Genomic DNA, 18864 nt, shown 5'->3' with positions numbered 1-18864 from the left:
AGTTGTGCCGAACATGCCCCTACCTCAGAAATTACTAGGCTTACCTATAGCCCTCTATTTTTCTAAGCTCAATGTACCTATCCAAAAGTCTCTTAAAAGACCCTATCGTATCCACCTCCATGCTCAAATAAAAAAGGAAACTGCTTAACTATTTCAAACATACTGTAGGATTCTCATTCATTTCCTAGCTTCTGTCATCCACTCATTCTAAAATTCTACACTTGTTAGTCAGCTCAACTCAAACTGAATTTTGATGTTTTTGTAAATCAGATTTAAAATTTAATAATGCATTTCCAAAAGTGCTGATTCATCAAAAACTACTTTTGACTGGATTGCATGTCAATGCCTATACATATGGCAACAGACAAAATGCTGGAGGAACTCAGCACGTCAGGCAGCATCTATGGAAAAGAGTGAACAGTCCATGTTTCAGCCCGAGGCCCTTCTCCTAATGCATGGTTTTTGTATTAGCTACTGCCTCCTCACCAAACTTTTAATGTCTCAGTAGCAGTACAATTCACAAAACTATCCATAACTCCACTTGCGATCTCTAGGTACACAGCCTGTTTGGAAGAGTAGGAATGTCTGCTTGTTACAGTGGGTATCAGTTGGTGGCTGTCAATTGAACACTACTCAAAAAGCTGCACACTTCCCTCTGTAGATATTGCCCAAATTGGTGAGTTCTTCAGCATGTTGTGTGCAATTTAAAAATAACATTGTAAAGAGGGTTATAGGCATCACCGTAATGTCTGAACCCAAATCTTCGTATAAATAAGGTACTGTACCTGTAAAATACAATAATTTACCAGTATGCACACACTTAATCACAGGAGCACTGAGACTAATCTGAAAATTCAAGACTCTAGGACTGGTAATTTAAATTCACGGATGTAAGCATACGAATTGTGTTAAAGAGGAGACAAAATGTCTGGGAAAGGTATTCCAGTGGTGTGGCAAACTGGAAATTCATCTATTAGGACCATGCTATGTATACACCAAGACAAATAACAGCATAAACTATGGCTAGAAACAAAGTTCACATGATCTACAGTTGGACATTACCGTGATGGATGATGCAGTAGTCTGAGACTGTGCGACCTGCACTTGCTGCAACTGTTGGACAGTGGCTCCTTGCACAACCTGTAGATGCAACATTTCAAGCCATTGAGCAGCAGAGACCAAAGGGCTTTTTAAACAAACTGTTACTTATGAAATTACACATACTGCGGTTCTGATGGCATACAACCAGTAAACCTAACCTGTGAAGTGTGACCTCATGTTAGATTCCGTTAGATCAGATGACATCTGCTGTGACCTGCAAGCTCCTGAGCCAACAATAACAGTCCATGCAAGAATTATCATTTAGATTTTCACGTATACAAGGGTGCAATAAAATGAGAATATGACAAGCTGTTCAAATATATATAACCATATAACAATCACAGCACGGAAACAGGCCATCTCGGCCCTCCTAGTCCGTGCCGAACTCTTAATCTCACCTAGTCCTACCTACCCGCACTCAGCCCATAACCCTCCACTCCTTTCCTGTCCATATACCTATCCAATTTTACCTTAAATGACACAACTGAATTGGCCTCTACTACTTCTACAGGAAGCTCATTCCACACAGCTATCACTCTCTGAGTAAATAAATACCCCCTCATGTTTCCCTTAAACTTCTGCCCCCTAACTCTCAAATCATGTCCTCTCGTTTGAATCTCCCCTACTCTCAATGGAAACAGCCTATTCACGTCAACTCTATCTATCCCTCTCAAAATTTTAAATACCTCGATCAAATCCCCCCTCAACCTTCTACACTCCAATGAATAGAGACCTAACTTGTTCAACCTTTCTCTGTAACTTAGATGCTGAAACCCAGGTAACAACTTAGTAAATCGTCTCTGCACTCTCTCTAATTTATTGATATCTTTCCTATAATTCGGTGACCAGAACTGCACACAATATTCTAAATTTGGCCTTATCAATGAACTAAATTTTGAAAGTCATTAAAATTAAGATAAATTGAGGCATTTTATGCCAACAATTTTAACCACAGAACTTGAAGTCCAAAATGGCAGAGAAAGTTCCTGCAGCTCGAAGAGTTCAGTTGATTGAACATGCTCTGTAGTGGTCTCCAAAAGTATAACAGAAAGAATCCAAACTCTTAGTTCCCCAAATCTCTGAGATACCAAGGTCACTAAATAGCTCTGGAGATGAGATCACAATTAACAATCATAAACAGTTGAAGCTCAAATGAATCTTTGGAGAACTGATCATAACTAGAAGAGTTTGATTAACAAAGTATTATGCTGATCCTTATTGCTTCCTACCTGACCCTGCTGTGGTTGCCCAATGATGATCTGACTTGGCTGAATGGTTGAGCCACTGGAGCTTTGTCCCTGTTGCTGCCCCTGTACTTGCACCGTTGTTGGCTGCTGGGCCAATGTGAAATAGTACTGCACTTGCTCAGAGCTTGGAACTGCCTGGCGGACTTCCTCCTGTCATACAAAAACCCAAAAAATACATTTAGAGGTTAGAACAGCTGCTATTTTTGTTAATAAAGCTACTGTCATCAAAATAAAAAGGTGTTTTGTTCTACAAACGTGAAAGTAGCATATCACTGACTGTTCCTTTCACGTGACAATCATAAAACTTAAAATGGTGGCACAATATGGCTGCTATATCCAGCACCACACCAATTGGTTACAAAGCATTGCTCTCACCTGAGGAACATCCTCCTCATACAGCATACTTCCAACGTGATACTCAAGAGCATCAGCAGCTGCAAACTACCCATTTCATATTCTCAAACAAAAGAATATGGATCTTGGCTTCATCACTTGAATGGTAACTTGCTGACAAAAGCTTAAATTCTCTGCAACATTATTGAAGTACATCACTTAAAAAATGACCAGGAAAACTACTGGTTCAATAAACAGAATAACTGTCTGATGTTGATTACTATTCATTCACCTGTTTTCATGTTTTTGCATTTTGGCTTTTTGCAATACTGGAAAGAAGTACCCCAGGCACAATAGTGCATAACCCCTTTTCTTGGAGTATCAGGCATGCCAAACATAAACCCATTAGCATCCTGTGTTATCCTTCACCTAGGATTCTAATGTACATATAAATCCTTAAAACTCAAAGGGTATTTGGCAACTGCTTTCTAGAGCTAGATTACCTGGTAATAGTTTCCCCATTTAAAAAAAGAGTCAAGAAATAAACTGGGAAGGATCTGGTTCCAATCACTGGTGACTTAATTTTCAGCCTTTTGTAACATTTACACTCCATGATTGGTTTCATGTTCAGATACTGACTGGTTCCACCACATACTTCCAACACAGATAGTTTGCTCTCACCCCCTCGCCCAAGTCAATGTAAGCAGAAGATTAACAGAACCTCTAATCTGTGTGCACACTTTGATGGCTTGATGCTGCTTAGTCTGTGCCAGAATGAGCAAACATCCCTCTCCCAGCTCAGTCAGACCACAGCTGAGAGTGTAGGATGTTTACACACTAGAGCACAGTGCTGGGTCTTAGATTCTTCTGCATCAAAATTAAATCTTCAAACGAGAGCTAGAAGAAAAGGAATTACAAAACAGAAAACAAACACTGAATGCACTTCAATGAATGAAAGTCTAATATACTATGACCCCTTGAACAGGGCAGAGAACTCTGACAAAAGGTTTTTAACTTCAGTACAGATTGGCTCATCCAACTTTTCATACAATTATCACCAGTTTTTATTTCAATGTTGGGCATCTTTTGTTGTCACCTTACAAAACAGTGAACACTACAGATGAAGTTGGAAAGATATTTTGTCCAATATCCAATTGCATACACAAAATTCCCACTATTTAGTGCACATTCCTCTCGCACAGTCTCACCTCCGACCAAGGCCGGGAAATCAAAGAAGTGAAAGTAAAAAATTTAAGTAACAGCATAGTCCAGCATTGATGGAGCACAGTATTGGCTGAAATGCTTAGTGCTCTCATTTAACAACACTAGTTTAAAAAAAGATCAGGGAGAATTATCAGTGCCCTGGTTATGTTTATCCTACAACTAACATCACTAAAACATGTTGATTATTATCACAAAGCTGTTATGGGATTCTGCTATATATAAACTAGGTGCCATATTTATTGCCACACTGGAGAGCAAAGTGCTCTTTTAGCTATAAAGTACTTTCAGCATCATGAAGCCACAAGAAGGTATGGAAATTTAAGTCTGACTTCATATTTATTCATTCCCCTGAAGGCTACTTAATGGCAATAACAAAATATAATCTAGTGTAGATTTTCCTCTGTGCCAGTGTTCAACACACTCATGGACACAACAAATGTGCTGACCTATCAGCAGTTGCTTGGTGGATCAAGCAAGCTATGACAAAGGAACAAAGAGGCTGTAACATTCCCATTTCAGCTTCAGCTGGAATCAGCTCTCATTTCAGTGGCTGCACTGGACAGGGATAACTGCTTGTTGAACAGCAACATGTCCTGGTGGCCTCACTGAGATGCACATTATATTCAGGAGAATTTTAGTGACAGACAAGCTGACTACAGGCACTGTCAAATTTGCTTCTGTGGCACCTTAGTGATAAACATTTAAGGTACCACTTTAGTGTGAAGTTTACTTTAGGTTTGTGAAAGGATATGCAGCACTCCAAGATAAGCAGGCAGCTGAAAAAATGCCAATTGCAATGAGATGAGAAGGGTGAGGTCTTGGAAAAGTGGAATTAATGCAATTGAACAACCTAAAGTCTTTACAGTAGAGATAATTCAAGTACAATGAAGGTACATTCCCATGGAGGAAAAAAGTTATGGTAATTAAAGCCAAAGCACTGGGAATGATTTAAAAAAAAGAGGATAATAAAGCAAAAGGAAGGGGATTAGATAGCAGGTTGATAACACGTGTGAACCAGGTTGATTAAGGCTTTAATAGCTAAAGAACAAAAAAGCAGGAGAAGACTAATAGCAAAAATTAAAGGATTGACAAAAGAGGTGGGGCTAACATCAAGTCAACCCAGCATATCACTACGAAGATGTTGCTGATGTCTCAAAAGAATAGGAAGCTGAAAAAGAAAATGAATTAATGATTGACATAAGTGGCAGTAAAAGGGGTAATTAAAGTGGATTTGTTGCATTCCAAGATGCCTAGATAAATTAGGAAGTTTCAATGATACTTGCTATAATCTTCCAACAATCTACAAGCTTAAATGTGGTGTTACTTGTCAGGAGAACTGCAAGTGTTAAATCCTTATTAACTCGGTTCAATCTGATGGGAGCAAAGTAACAATAACCAGGGACAAAACTAGCCATCAATTTGAATGTTTAGGGAAAGCTACTGTGAATTTGCTGAAGGCAAAATGCATCTAATCGAACTGACATTGGTTGTGGAGAGGGACTGAGGTATCTGCATTCATAGGGCTTCCAACCAAGTCATTTTAACTCTACTGCAGAAGTCAAAGCCAACATGAAAGCCAAATTGAAGACATATAATAGAGCAAAAAATAGTGGGAAGTTAGAGGATTAGGAAGCTTTTAAAAACCAACAGAAGGCAACTAAAAAAAGTAATCAAGGTAAAGATGGAATATGAAAGCAAGCTCACCAATAATATTAAAGACTATATAAAAGGTTCTTCAGATACATAAAGTGTAAGCGAGTCAAAAATGGATATTGGACTGCTGGAAAATGATTCTGGAGAGGTAGTAATGGGGGACACGGAAATGGCAGACAAACTAAATAAGTATTTTGCATCAGTCTTCATAGTGGAAGACGCATGATCGAAGTTCCAGGTGTCAGGGGACATGAACAGTGTGAACTATTACCAGAGAGAAGGTTCTTGGGAAACTGAAAGAACTGAAGGTAAGTACCAGACCCAGGGTTCTGAAAAAGGTGGCTGAAGAGGTTGTGGGATCTATCAAGAATCACTAGATTCTGGAATGGTTCAGGAAGACTGGAAAAATTGCAAATGTCACTCCACTCTTTAAGAAGTGAGAGAGGCAGAATAAAGGAAACTATAGGTCAGTTAGTCTGACCTCAGTTGTTGGGAAGATATTGGAGTTGATTATTAAAGGTGAGGTCTCAGGGTACTTGGAGAAACATGATAAAATAGGCAACACACACAAAATGCTGCAGGAGCTCAGCAGGCCAGGCAGCATCTATAGAAAAGAGTAAGTAATCGATGTTTCGGACCAAGACCCTTCATCTTTTCCATAGATGCTGCCTGGCCTGCTGAGCTCCTCCAGCATTTTGTGTGTTGCTAGGATGTCCAGCATCTGCAAATTTTCCTGTCTTTATGATAAAGTAGGCATGGATTGCCAAAGGAGAAACGGTTGACGTGTACTTGGATTTTCAGAAGAACTTTGACAAGGTGCCACATGAGGCTGCTTAATAAGCTACATGCCCATGGTATTACAGGAAAGATTCTAGCATGGATAAAACATTGGCTGAATGGCAGGAGGCCATTTTCTGATATACTTTTCATATATTGTAATAAAATTGATCAAAATATACTTTTTTATTTGCTGAAAAAGAGTATGATCCAAGAGACAACAGAGGAATTTTTTTTTTTACAGAATTAACTTCTAAGGAGACCCATGATGGACAATCTTTACGATTAATAAAATAGGACCAGAAAGTAATATTCCTTATATTGACAGCCCAATAGTAAAACCTAAAATTGGGTAGGGCTAATCCACCCATCTCTTTATTTCTTTGTAGGTAAACTTTACTTAAATGAGCTTGTTTATTATTCCAAATGTTAAAATTGAATCTAAAGAATCAAAGTTTTATAAAACTTCCACTTCGTTACTTACACCTTATTTATCCTGTTTTATCAGAGTCCTTTAAATCAGGTAAACTCCCTCAATCTTTTTATGAGGCTTTTATTTCTCTTATTCTTAAAAAAAATCCAGCTGTGCTCTTCATACAGACCGATTTCTTTATTAAATGCTGATGCAAAAATGTTATCCAAAATTTTAGCTCGAAGACTTGAAAATATTTTACCATCTATTATATCACATGACCAGGCAGGATTTATTAAAAATCGTTACTCACATTTTAATAAATGTCGGTTATTGAATGTGATATATTCACCATCCAAAAAAATATTAGACTGTATATTATCCTTAGATGCAGAAAAAGCCTTCGATAGGATTGAGTGGAATTATCTTTTTAAGACCATAGAAAAGTTTAATTTTGGGCCTAATTTTATTTATTGGGTTAAATTAATTTACTTGTCTCCTACCACTCAGGTTATTACTAACTCCCAAATTTCTAAGCCCTTTAAATTACAGCAGGGAACTAAACAAGGTTGCCTTCTTAGTCCTTTACTTTTTGCTTTAGCTATAGAACCCTTAGCAATAGCATTTCAAGAATCTAAGGACATTTCTGGTATATTAAGGGAAGGTATGACTCATAAAATTTCATTATACGCTGATGATATTTTACTTTTAACCTCTAACACTGAAACTTCTTTACCTTTGGTTCTTTCTTTAATTTCCCAGTTTAGTTCTTTTTCAGGATATAAGCTGAACCTACATAAAAGTGAGCTATTTCCTTTAAATGACCTAATGTCATCAAATACCAAATTTCCGTTCCAAGTTGTTACAAGTCAATTTACATATCTAGGTGCAACAATTACTAGACAGCTGTGGAGGCCATCTGTATGTATATTTAAGGCAGAGGTTAATAGGTTCTGGATTGGACAGGACATGAAGGGATACAGGGAGCAGGCAAGAGAGTGGGGCTAAAAGGAAAATTGGGTCAGTCATAATGAAATAGTAGAAGAGACTCCATGTGCTAAATGACCCAATTCTGCAGCTATATCGTATGGTCTTATAATAGGCTGGTCAAACTTGAAGCCCATGGAGTCTAGGGGCTGGGGGGGGGGGGGGGGGGAGAGGAGAGAAGGGGGAGGGGGGAGACAAATCTTAAATGGAAGTAAACTAGTAATGAAACATTTTATTTCAGGCTAGTAGATAGTGAATCTTTCCACAGTTGGAACTAGGGCCAGAGTTGAACAGCTTCATAGTGCCTTGGACTAGAGATCAACAGGGAACAATATCCATAACTACACAGGACCCAAAACTTGGAGGCATAGTAAAATGTGACCAGAATAGAAACAGACTACAAGGAACTAAAAAGGAAAGGTTGGTGGAATGAGCAGCGGCATGTTGATGAAACAATGCAGAAAAGGATTATGGCTTTGTATAAAGAATGAGGAGAAACAATGTAAATTGAAAGGAGCAACTCTTACTGCAATTTAATGATCCAGGGTTAGACTATCATTGAAAATTAAAATGGGATTAATGTAGGATTAGTGCAAATAGATGACTGATGGGCCAAATGGATGGTGGGCCAATAGACCTCCTCCCATTCTGTATCTCTGTACGATTCCATGGGATTATGAAAAGAGCTGGTCAGATGAAGAAAAAGACCCGAAATGCATACAGAAACTTTGGCTTTACAAACAGAAGCATCAAAACATTAGAGGATCTTGATTAACATTCACAAAACAAAAATCCAATTGCAGCAAAAGCAATACCCCCAGTATTACACACCCCAGTAAAGAAGAGATTATTGGTGACTGGACAAGAAATCAGAGTTCAATTCTGATCTCCACTACTTTCTGGGTCCAATTTGCATTTTTCTTGTTGACCATGTGGGTCACTTGCAGGTGCTCCAGTTTTCTTTGAGATCCCAAAGACATGAAATTAACTGGCTGCAAAAATTACCCTTAGCATGCAGGTGGGTGCTGGAAGGGGTGCTGACCATCTGTGGGAAGTTTCAACTGCGATTAGTATTGGATTACTGTAAGTAAGTGCTTGATGCTTCAGAAAGCCCATTTTCACATTCAACAGAAGACTCTTCAAGTCAAGTTTGTGCTCCTTGGAATAAGGGAGGTTGACGGCAAACCTTATATTTAACATTACTAAGGGTCTGGACAGTAAATACAGCAAACCTCTCTTCCTTTGATAAAGGGTCAAGAATCAGAGAATTAAAGAAAAAGGCAAAGGCAAAGCAACATGTGAAAATAGCAATATTTTAAAAGGGAGGTACAATCTGCCTTAAGAATCAGTGGGTCGAGCAATATCCACAGAGGTAAAGTAATTTTTGATGATCCAGGTGGAAATCCTGCTTTCAGTCCAGATTCTACCATTTGCCATGTCATGTGCCAGCATTGTAAGGAGAACTGGACAAGTACAAGAAAGGGAATTATTCCAGTGCTAAGAGGAGAAGGCTCTTGCATAAAATTATGTCTCTAAATTATTTAATATAGTGACCTACTGAGACACTGCAAATCCAAGCACTGACACATGAACAACTTCACAAAAATTATTGAAATAGGTATATTGTGCATAATTTTGCAAAAGTAATTTTTACTTTGTAATTCCTGTGTTTACTGTCAGCTAAGATGCACACAACTGGCAATACAGGTGATCTATTCTATGGTACTGTACTGGGGCAGGGAGGGGAGGAGGACGGTAATTCATTATACAGGAAATGGCAAAAAAACAAATACATTTCTATTTTGGGCAATTTTCAGATGTGCTAAGGAGAACTAGAGTCACAGAGTACAGATACAGACCATTCAGCCCATCAAGTTATTCTGCCCAGTCCCACTGACTTGTACCTGCACCAGATACCTCCATACTCTTGCCATCTTAAATACTGAAATTAAATCCACATCTTCCACTGGTAACTCTTTCCAGTCACACCACCCTCTGAGTGAAGAAGTTCCCTTCCTGTTTCCCTTAAAAACATTCAGCTTTCACCCATGACCTCTAGTTCCAGCATCACTCAATCCCAGCAGAAAAACTTGCTTGTATTAACACTATCTATACCCCTCAATTTTGTTTACTGCTATCATATATCCCCTCCTTGTCTTATGCTCCAGGGAATTAAGTCCTAACCTACTCTAACTTTCCCTACAACTTGGGTCCTCAAGACCCAGCAACACCCTTGTAAATGTTTTCTGTACTCTTTCAATCTGTCCTGTAGGAAGGTGACCAGAACTGTACAATATTCCAAAGTAGGCCTCACCAACATCTTAGTCAACATAACATCCAATTCTTGTACACAATACTTGGATTTATGAAAGCCAATGTGCCAAAAACACTACAATCCTGTCTACATGTCACATGACTTTTAAAAGTATTGTATTGCTTGTATTCCCAGATCTCTGTACTACCACACTCCACAGTGGTCTACCATTCCACCGTGCAAGTCCAACCCTGGTCTGTCATCCTGAAGTACAACACCTCAAACATACCTGCATTAAATTCTATCTGCCATTTTTCCAGCTGCTCCAGATCCCATTGCAAGCTTCAATAGCCTCCTCACTGCCCACTGGACCCCCAAAGTTGACGACATTCACTGATCAAGTTTACCACCACTCTGGCTTCTTCCATGAAGTCAAAGTCGAATCCAAATTACTATCTCCCCTTGAATGGCAAGCAACTGACCCTTCTTGACTAACCTCTCATGTGAGACCTCGCCAAAGACCTTGCTATGCACACAATACCCACTGCCTTTCCTTCATCAATGTTCTTGCTAACTTCCTCCAAAAATTCTAAAAGATTGGTTAGGCACGATCTATCAAGCAAAAAGCAGTCCCTATCTAATTTTTGGCTTATTCTTAAAGACTTCCTCAAATGATAAAACAATATTAGCTATTCTCCAATCCTCCTGCACCTCAACCATCTCCAAGCATATTTTTAATACCTCTGGCCATGCCTCCCACAAGGTCTGACCCTGGGGATTTATCCACCCTAAGTATGTCCTCCTCCGAAATCTGTATACAGTTCATGACCTCACAGTTGTATTACATCAATTCCATAGACTGTGCCGACTCCCAAATAAAAACACTCAGACCCCACATAATGCTACCACACATGGCACTGATGCGTTACAATGCAGTTATTCAATACTTCATTAAAAATCTTTAAATGACTAAAACTCATTCCAGAGAACACTTAAAACTCAAGAGGGGCTGCCGTTACAGTAAACATTCAATCAGCCAATGAGAGTGTTTTACACACACTCTAAGCCACTCATGTTAGTTCACGCTCCGTAAACGTTCTTGCTCCCCCATCAATTTATTCCTTTTTTTCACCCATCTCTGGAAAATGGCCTGCAACATCAAACTGCACAAATAGAGTGTGGAAGAAGCTATGGCCAGAAGCAAGCAACAACATCCTATGATTCCAATGAAGCGAGTTTAGAGGATGTAAATGATGGTGTTATTGAAGAGTTGCTGCATTCTCACGGTGAGAGCCTTAACAACAAAGAACTTCGAGAATTGGCAGAGCACTACATCTTGGGTGAATCTGAGGACAACGATGGAGGAGAGGAAACACTGCCAAGAAATCTCACCACTAGCATCACCACGATCACACACTTCATGGATCAGTTCATCGGTAATGACCCCAACTGGGAGTGAAGCAACAAGGCAAAGAGAGGTGTTCTCAATGATTTCCTGCTACAAGGAACTGTTTCATGAGGGGAAACTTAAGAAAAGGCAGTCAAATCTCGACAACGACTTGAAGAAGCCAAAGTTAAAGGACGACCCACAGCCTGGTCCCTCTTAAGATGTAACCACCACCTAGTTTCCTTCGTTGCTGCTCCACTGATGTACAGGTTTGACCTATTTGTGTGTTTGTTACTCCGTGAATTACTGTTTATACATAAAATATCATGCATCAGGTTTGATTTTTTAAAAATCAGGCACACATGTCCAGTGTTATAATGACCCTGCATAGTGCTGATTCACATAGAATTCCACCTCTGAGAGAAGTGTTATGCGGGGTCTGAGTATACAGATGAAAAAAAAAATCAACTTAAGTTCTCCCCCATCTCTTTCAGCTCCATCAACAGATAACCATATTGATCTTCAAGTGGAACTACACAGATGTTAATTCCCAATGTGATAGCAGAGTCGGTGCACCCAAGTAGATTGTTATTACTGGCATCCAATTCAATAAAAGGGCAGAGCAAAACTCAGCTTTATTGTTGAATGTCCCAGGAACGGTAAACTCTTACAATAATTAATGGAACATTAACAATTCAATGGTAACAAATGCAAGTGAATTTTGGAGCAAAAATCTAAACATAGTAAGTTAGTTTATCATTATAGTAACAGGTACTAAGGTACAAGGAAAAACATCTTGAATATCATACATGCAGAATAGTGTTATAGTTACACAGGCAAACAATAGGTGCAAGGTCATAATGAGGTAGATCAAGCGTTCAATAATTTGGGGAACAGCAGGACAGACCTAATAGCATAGGCTAGTAACAGCAGAATAGAAACTGATCTGGAGCCTGGTGGTAGGTACTTTCAGGCTTTGGTATCTTCTACCTAATGGGGAGGTGGTGAAGAAGGAATGTCTGGGGTCTTTGATTATGCAGGCTGTTTTACTGAGGCAGTGAGAATCATAGACAGAGTCAATAGAGGAGTGGCTGGTTTCCATGATGTGTTGAATTGCGTCCGCAACTCTCTACGATTTCATGCAATCACTGGCAGGGCAGTTACCATACCGAGTTGTGATGCAACTGAATAGAATGGTTTCTATGGTGCATCAATAAAAATTGGCAAGCATCGATAGGGGAAATGCCAAATTTATTTAGCTTCTTGAAGTAGAGATAATGGTGAGCATTCTTGACAGTGGTGTCAACAAGTTTGGATCAGGACAGGCTACTGGTGATGTTCACTCCTAGCAGCTTGAAGCTCTCAACCCTCATGATCTCAGGACCATTTACATAAACAGGAGCTTGCCCAATGCTCCCCAGTTCAAAATCAAACAGGTCTTATGAGCTCAATTCAGCAAAACACAAGACCTGTTTGATTTTAAACTGGGAAGCATTGGGCAAGCTCCTGTTTACGTCAATGGTCCTGAAATCATGAGAACATAGGAGCAGAATTAGGCCATTCAGCCTTTCAAGCCTGATCCGCCAATCCAGCATGGCTGATTTATTATCCTCCTCAACCCCATTCTCCTGTCTTCTCCTTGTCACCTTAATGCCATGTTGAATATCGAGCCATGACACCATGTCACCAGGCTCTCCATGTCCTTTCTGCATTTCAGCTCACCGTTCTTTGAGAATCAGCCCACTGCAATACTATTATCTGCAAAGCTGTAGACAGAGCACAATCTGACCATGCAGTCAGGGTATACAGATTAGTGCAGAGGGCTGAGGAACCAGGATGGAGGATAATTGTTGTGGTGTTGCTGTCCTTATTAATGAGGTCTGTTGGACAAGAATCCAGTTGTAAAAGTAGGTGATAAGTCTCAGGTCGAGGTTGGAGATGGGCTTGTTTGGAATTAGAGCACTGAAGGCATAGATGCAGTCAATAAAGTCTAATGCAGGTGTCTTTACTGTCCAGATGCTCCAGAGGTTTGTTAGGTCAGGGTAGGAGGTGTCTGCCATCTGTTTTGGTAATAGGCAAGTTGCAGTGGATCAAGTTTTTCTGGGAGGCTGGAGTTAATGTCAGCTATAATCCACTTCTTGAAGCACTTTCTGATGGTGAATGCCAGCCACCATGCGGTAGCCATTAAGGCATATTATCTCGCTTCCCTTGCATAGCTGGATGGTAGTGGTCTTCTTAGAACAGATAGGAACCCCAGATTGAAGTGGAGAAGAGGTTAAAACATTTCTGCAAATATCCCCACCAACTGATCTGTGTAGAATCTAAGATCATAGCCAAGGACTCTATTCAGGACAAATTATGCCAAGAGTAAATGTGAATGTCTAATATTATATAGACACATATACAAAACAAACCCACCTTAAGAGAATTTCAATTGTACCTTGAAGGCAGCAGAACATGAAAATACTTCGATAAAACTTAATGAACTGAGAAGTTCCAATTTATATTAAAAAAATCTGTACAGAACAGACAAAGATTTCAAAATAAATGTAGAGTCAGTTTATTTCCTAAATCAGTGCTGCAAGTGTCAAGTGATGGAAAGGACCCACATGAGGTAATATACATGCTAGCTAAGTTACAGATGAGCACGGGGGGGGGGGGGAGGGTACAAGGGTGACGAAGACAGAAAGGAAAAAGACAAATGTTTATTGAACCTGTAATAACATGAAGTATTTCATAACCTTCAAAAACAATACTACACTCTAAAAATCAGTATTACTGCATGTCATAAAGCACAGGATAGCAGACTTCTTAAAACTGCAGGTAATTTCTGAGCAGCCACAATTCACTGAAGCAATCAGCAGTCAACGGCTGCAAACATCTGACTGAAAGCCCTTTAACTGCTGCACAGCTTCCAGTCAAGGATGTTTACAACAGTATAAACTGCCAGTAACCAAATCCATCAAGACTAAAAAGATTAATAAACCAAGTTGTAAAAATCAGAAATCACTAAATTAGAATTGATCAGCACAATACAGGAGTCCTGATCTGATCAACTTGATAGCACTAGAGTCACCAAATATCCCAAAAATGAGGCAACAAACATGAAGACCACTCTCAGACATCCAAAGTCATTCAATGACTAAGAAGTTACAGTGCCTGACTGGGACAAGAACCCAGAACCCTCTTCAAAAGATATTTCCAGACTTGTGTGACAGGCAGATCCAGAATATTGCAGTCAACCATTTCAGAAGGTGGTCTAATTGTAGCTTGAAAGCTGCACACGGCTTCTACAGCCTGAACGCAGCTCTCAAAGATTAATGATAAACATGACAGGTTCATCAGAAGTGGATCAGGGTGCAACAATGCCCAATACACTTGGTCCTCCAACCTCAGAAGAAATGCCATAAAATACTGTACAAAATTTCACAAAATGGTATCAGCTAGCATTCAGCCATTTTGCTGAAATGATCAATGTGTTAGAGGCGATTTCTCTGGAGAACATTTCTCAAGAATTTAGGGACTGTAAATTACATTTTAAATCATCCATAGCCCTATATTAGCTACATGACAATTTAAGGCACAGTGGAAAGATGTTTCTGTGTTCACTGTTGGAAGATAGCAAGCCACTATCTCCTATGGGTATCTGCAAAGCATTATTCATTTACTCATTATTCATAAGCAACTTGGAAACATCACTATGAAAGTGAAGCAGAAGGGAAAAGGCAAGATTATGACATTAAAGTCAAACCCAAACAGCTAACGAGCACCAACTTTCAGCATGAAAACTGTAGAACAACAGAAGTGAGTTTGGTTACTGCATGCAACATTGCACGTGATTAGGAAATGAAGAGATTAACTTTTTTTAAAATTTGTATGACAAAACTTCAGCAATGAATAAAGCAAACTTCAATTGTGGAATGTTAGAATATTTATCCATTCAGTGATGTCACAAGGTGGATGCAAAATGGCTTTTCTTTTATATAATTAGGCTTGCTCTCATTGAGTACAGTTGAAAGACAAGTCATAACTTTTTGCCAACTATGTTTCTGCATATTAATTGAAGGAAGAAATGGTGGACCCAGTTTTGCTGAAAGAAACAAACTGATTTTGATATAAAGAAAGCAGTTAACAAAACAGTGGAAAATGCCAGAGTGTCAGCATGGAAACTTTTCAGTGTTGCAGTGGGTGAGGTACCTGAAAAGATGGGATAAAAGTAGTCTTTGTCCGACTCTTGAAACAGTCCCAAATATCCAAAATATTTTCCCACTCATCACATCATCCATCATGAACATTCTGCCAGCAGAAGCTAAATATAAAAATAGTCCTAGAAATCAATTTCTTCTGTTTATATGGGAAGAGGCAAAAAAAAAAATCACCTAGAAGTGGAACTCCTCCACAGCAAGGTGGTTATCTGCCAGCAGTATCACAAGTATGTTTGTGGAAACTATTGGAACACATCATTGCTTTCCTTACAAAAATGGGAAACTTCTCTCCACAACTTGATATGTATGCAGGATCTGTTAATTTTTACTGTTATCAGACATCTGGAAACATTCAAATGGATACTGCAAGGGAAGAATAAGATTATAATCACACTTTAAAGAGTATTCATCTTTCTACAGATAGTATCAAGAAATCTCACTTTTCTTATCTTGGTAAGGCAAACAAATGACCAAAAATCCAAGTAGGAAAATGCAAACTCTAGGAATTTTAGGAATGGTTGATGCCTTTCAGTGCATGTGTGAAGATCTTCAGGAAGGGAGTGATCACAAATGCTGTGTCATTATTATAGCTACAGAGATATCTACCATAGAAACAAAATCAATGGAGTTCTAGAAGAATCAGACTGAAGGTGATGCACAAACCAGAGTCAACATCCAACTTGTGGCAGAGTCTGCCAGGAACAAACCCCAGGACCAGTGTGCTGCAGATTTTGATTTCTTACATTACTATGATGAAGTTGGTAAAATTAAGATGTTGTGCAACTCTTACCAAGTCAACTGAGTTCCATTATGACAACACATCAGATTTCTAAAGGACAAATAGGATGACACAATGCACACAATGAACACAACTCCAGACCCAACATTAACTAGCCGTGATGCAGCAAATATTTGTTGTTTCTCTTTATTAATTCAAAACATTGCCAGTAAAGTGTGGTATAACACCATGAACATTGAATCTCTTCAACTTCTTAAAGTGATCACTTGCAGCTCCAAACACCAGTAGATTTGGCTACCTTAGCCTACAGAAATATAATCCAACATAAAACGCACAGGAACAGGAACAGAAGTAGGCCATCTGGCTCATTGAGCCCGCTCTGCAATTCAGTAAGATCATAGCTGATCTGGCCATGGATTCAACTCCATCTATCAGCCTTTCCCCAAAACCATCAACTCCCCGCTATGCAAAAATTAATGTGCGCTTTAAATGTATTTAATGAAGTAGCCTCTTCTGCTTCCCCAGCTGCAGAATTCCACAGATTCACTACTCTGAGAAAAGCAGATTCTTCTCATCTCCATGCTAAATATATCCCACTGAATCTTAAAGCTATGTCCTCTAGATCTGGTCTCACCAGCGGAAAACAACTTTCCTGGCTCTGTTCAAATTTTATATGTTTCAATAAGATCCCCTCTCATTCTTCTGAATTCCAGAAAAATATAGTCATGGACGATCAATCTCTCCTCATTGGGTAACCGCCTTTGCATGCCTCCAAAGCCAGTATGTCTTTCTTCAAGTACAGACGCCACAACTGCATGTAGTATTCACCAGTACCCTGTACTGTTACAGCATAACCAAATACAATACATGTAGCACTGTTCATTTTGCCATTAAGAATGCCTTTTTAGAATGTGCATGATTCCAATAAACAAAGGCCTATTCTCTTTTAACTATCAAATATTACCTCTGTAATAGTAGTCCTAAGTATGCAATCAAGATTTAATTAAAAACTCATTTTTGTACAAAGGTTGAATCAGTACATTTCAAGTGATACTGATATTCATTCATGCAAGCTCATAAAAGTCAAACAACATTAAGAAACTCTATTCAATTTAATCAATTCAATTCAGTCAATTAATCAACAATCATTTACTCCCTTTCTGAACTACCATGACAAGAACGAGTGAGAAGATAGTGAATTTTAAATAAATTGGTACTTTGGGATTGTCCAGAGACTTGATATTCAGAGACTTTTAGTGACAAGGTAACATAAACATCTAACTGAAAGCCGTACTTATCACATCAAGCTTTCAGTTAAAGATGTTTACATGACCTCTGCACTAGACTGCAAATGTATGTACCAAGGAGAAAATGGCCAGCACAATTTTAAAATTAAACAGATGACTATTAAAATCAAGCATATACCATCCAGCCATTTGGGTACAGAGACATTTCTTTCAAATGCCCACCTTTGACTATACTTATTAGAGGACAGAGACATAATTTGAAACATAGAAAGCCAGTCAGTAACTATAGTGAAAGCCATCAACTGCCTGCCAGGAACACTGAAGTAGTAACGCTTGGGCAAGAATTTACAACCAGTTCAGTACGGATTTGTTTTGTTTGAAACACACTGCACACAAGCAAAATAACAAATCCTCATATACTTATTTGGATCTTAAGAAAACTGAAGGACAACTGAAACTGCTAAATTCCAATCACTTGTTAACTAAGCTTTATCTGTGGGTAAAATACATGTGGTCCAGATTATTACCCAAAATTCAGTACTTTTAAGAAAACCTAAAAAAAAACAATATTTCAGTGAATTTTTAATTCCCTGTGAAATAGAATTCAGAATAAGTAGCATCTTGATCTTTTAAATAAGCCCAACAAAACAATCCATTTCTGTAATACTTGAAATAGAACAAAATTAAATAATTCTATTTTCACTTTTTCTAAAAAAAACTAAGACACAAACTGTCACATTTATCAAAAAGTAGAAGGCATTTTAAAAGACCTGTTCACTTGTTTTGTCACCAAAAGACACTTGGGTATTACTGAAGAAAAAACAAATGTTCAATAGACAGTGACCGAAAATGACTCCTCCCTAGGACAGCATGACACCCTGGCATTCCCACCACCAATACTTTACACCAACACACAATGTACAAGGACAAGATGCCACCAAATATCATCATTCTTTAAAAGGGTTAAGTGGTGCATAGCCACAACCGCCAACTTTAAAGGAACAAGTATAAACATTCAGCCACCACCATTCTTAGTGATCAATGATACACAACCTACACTAATAGATTTGAGAGCTCAGTATGTCTGAGAAGTGCAAATTTGATTTATAATAACCCTGTTTCTCCTCCTTACCTGCCGTTTTGGGGGCTTCAGCTCATCTCTAGGAACAATGTCAATTAGAAAATCAAACTGATCGAACTTTGTGATGGCCATAGCAATATCATTCCTCTGTAAAAAGAGAAACATAAAAAATACTTCAGAAGCAGGCAAAGCCACAATACTGATAACAATACAATAC

The 18864-nt window shown here is 38.8% G+C and overlaps 1 protein-coding gene across 5 annotated transcripts in view; it reads right to left on the bottom strand.

Moving 5' to 3' along the window:
• Positions 1 to 18864, bottom strand: part of nfyc (nuclear transcription factor Y, gamma) — a 97977-nt gene that overhangs the window by 27376 nt on the left and 51737 nt on the right. For all 5 annotated transcript variants that reach the window (XM_059954277.1, XM_059954278.1, XM_059954279.1 and 2 more), the window contains exons 5-7: positions 18699 to 18794; positions 2331 to 2498; positions 1063 to 1140 (exon numbers count right to left, since the gene is read on the bottom strand). In XM_059954277.1, the coding sequence (XP_059810260.1) occupies positions 1063 to 1140; positions 2331 to 2498; positions 18699 to 18794 (342 nt within the window). The remainder of the gene's footprint in view (positions 1 to 1062; positions 1141 to 2330; positions 2499 to 18698; positions 18795 to 18864) is intronic.

Source organism: Hypanus sabinus, chromosome 30, assembly GCF_030144855.1.
Source record: "Hypanus sabinus isolate sHypSab1 chromosome 30, sHypSab1.hap1, whole genome shotgun sequence".
Lineage (NCBI taxonomy): Eukaryota > Metazoa > Chordata > Chondrichthyes > Myliobatiformes > Dasyatidae > Hypanus > Hypanus sabinus.
The sequence above is the reverse complement of the archived record's forward strand: the minus strand, read 5'-3'. Positions and strand labels throughout refer to the sequence as shown.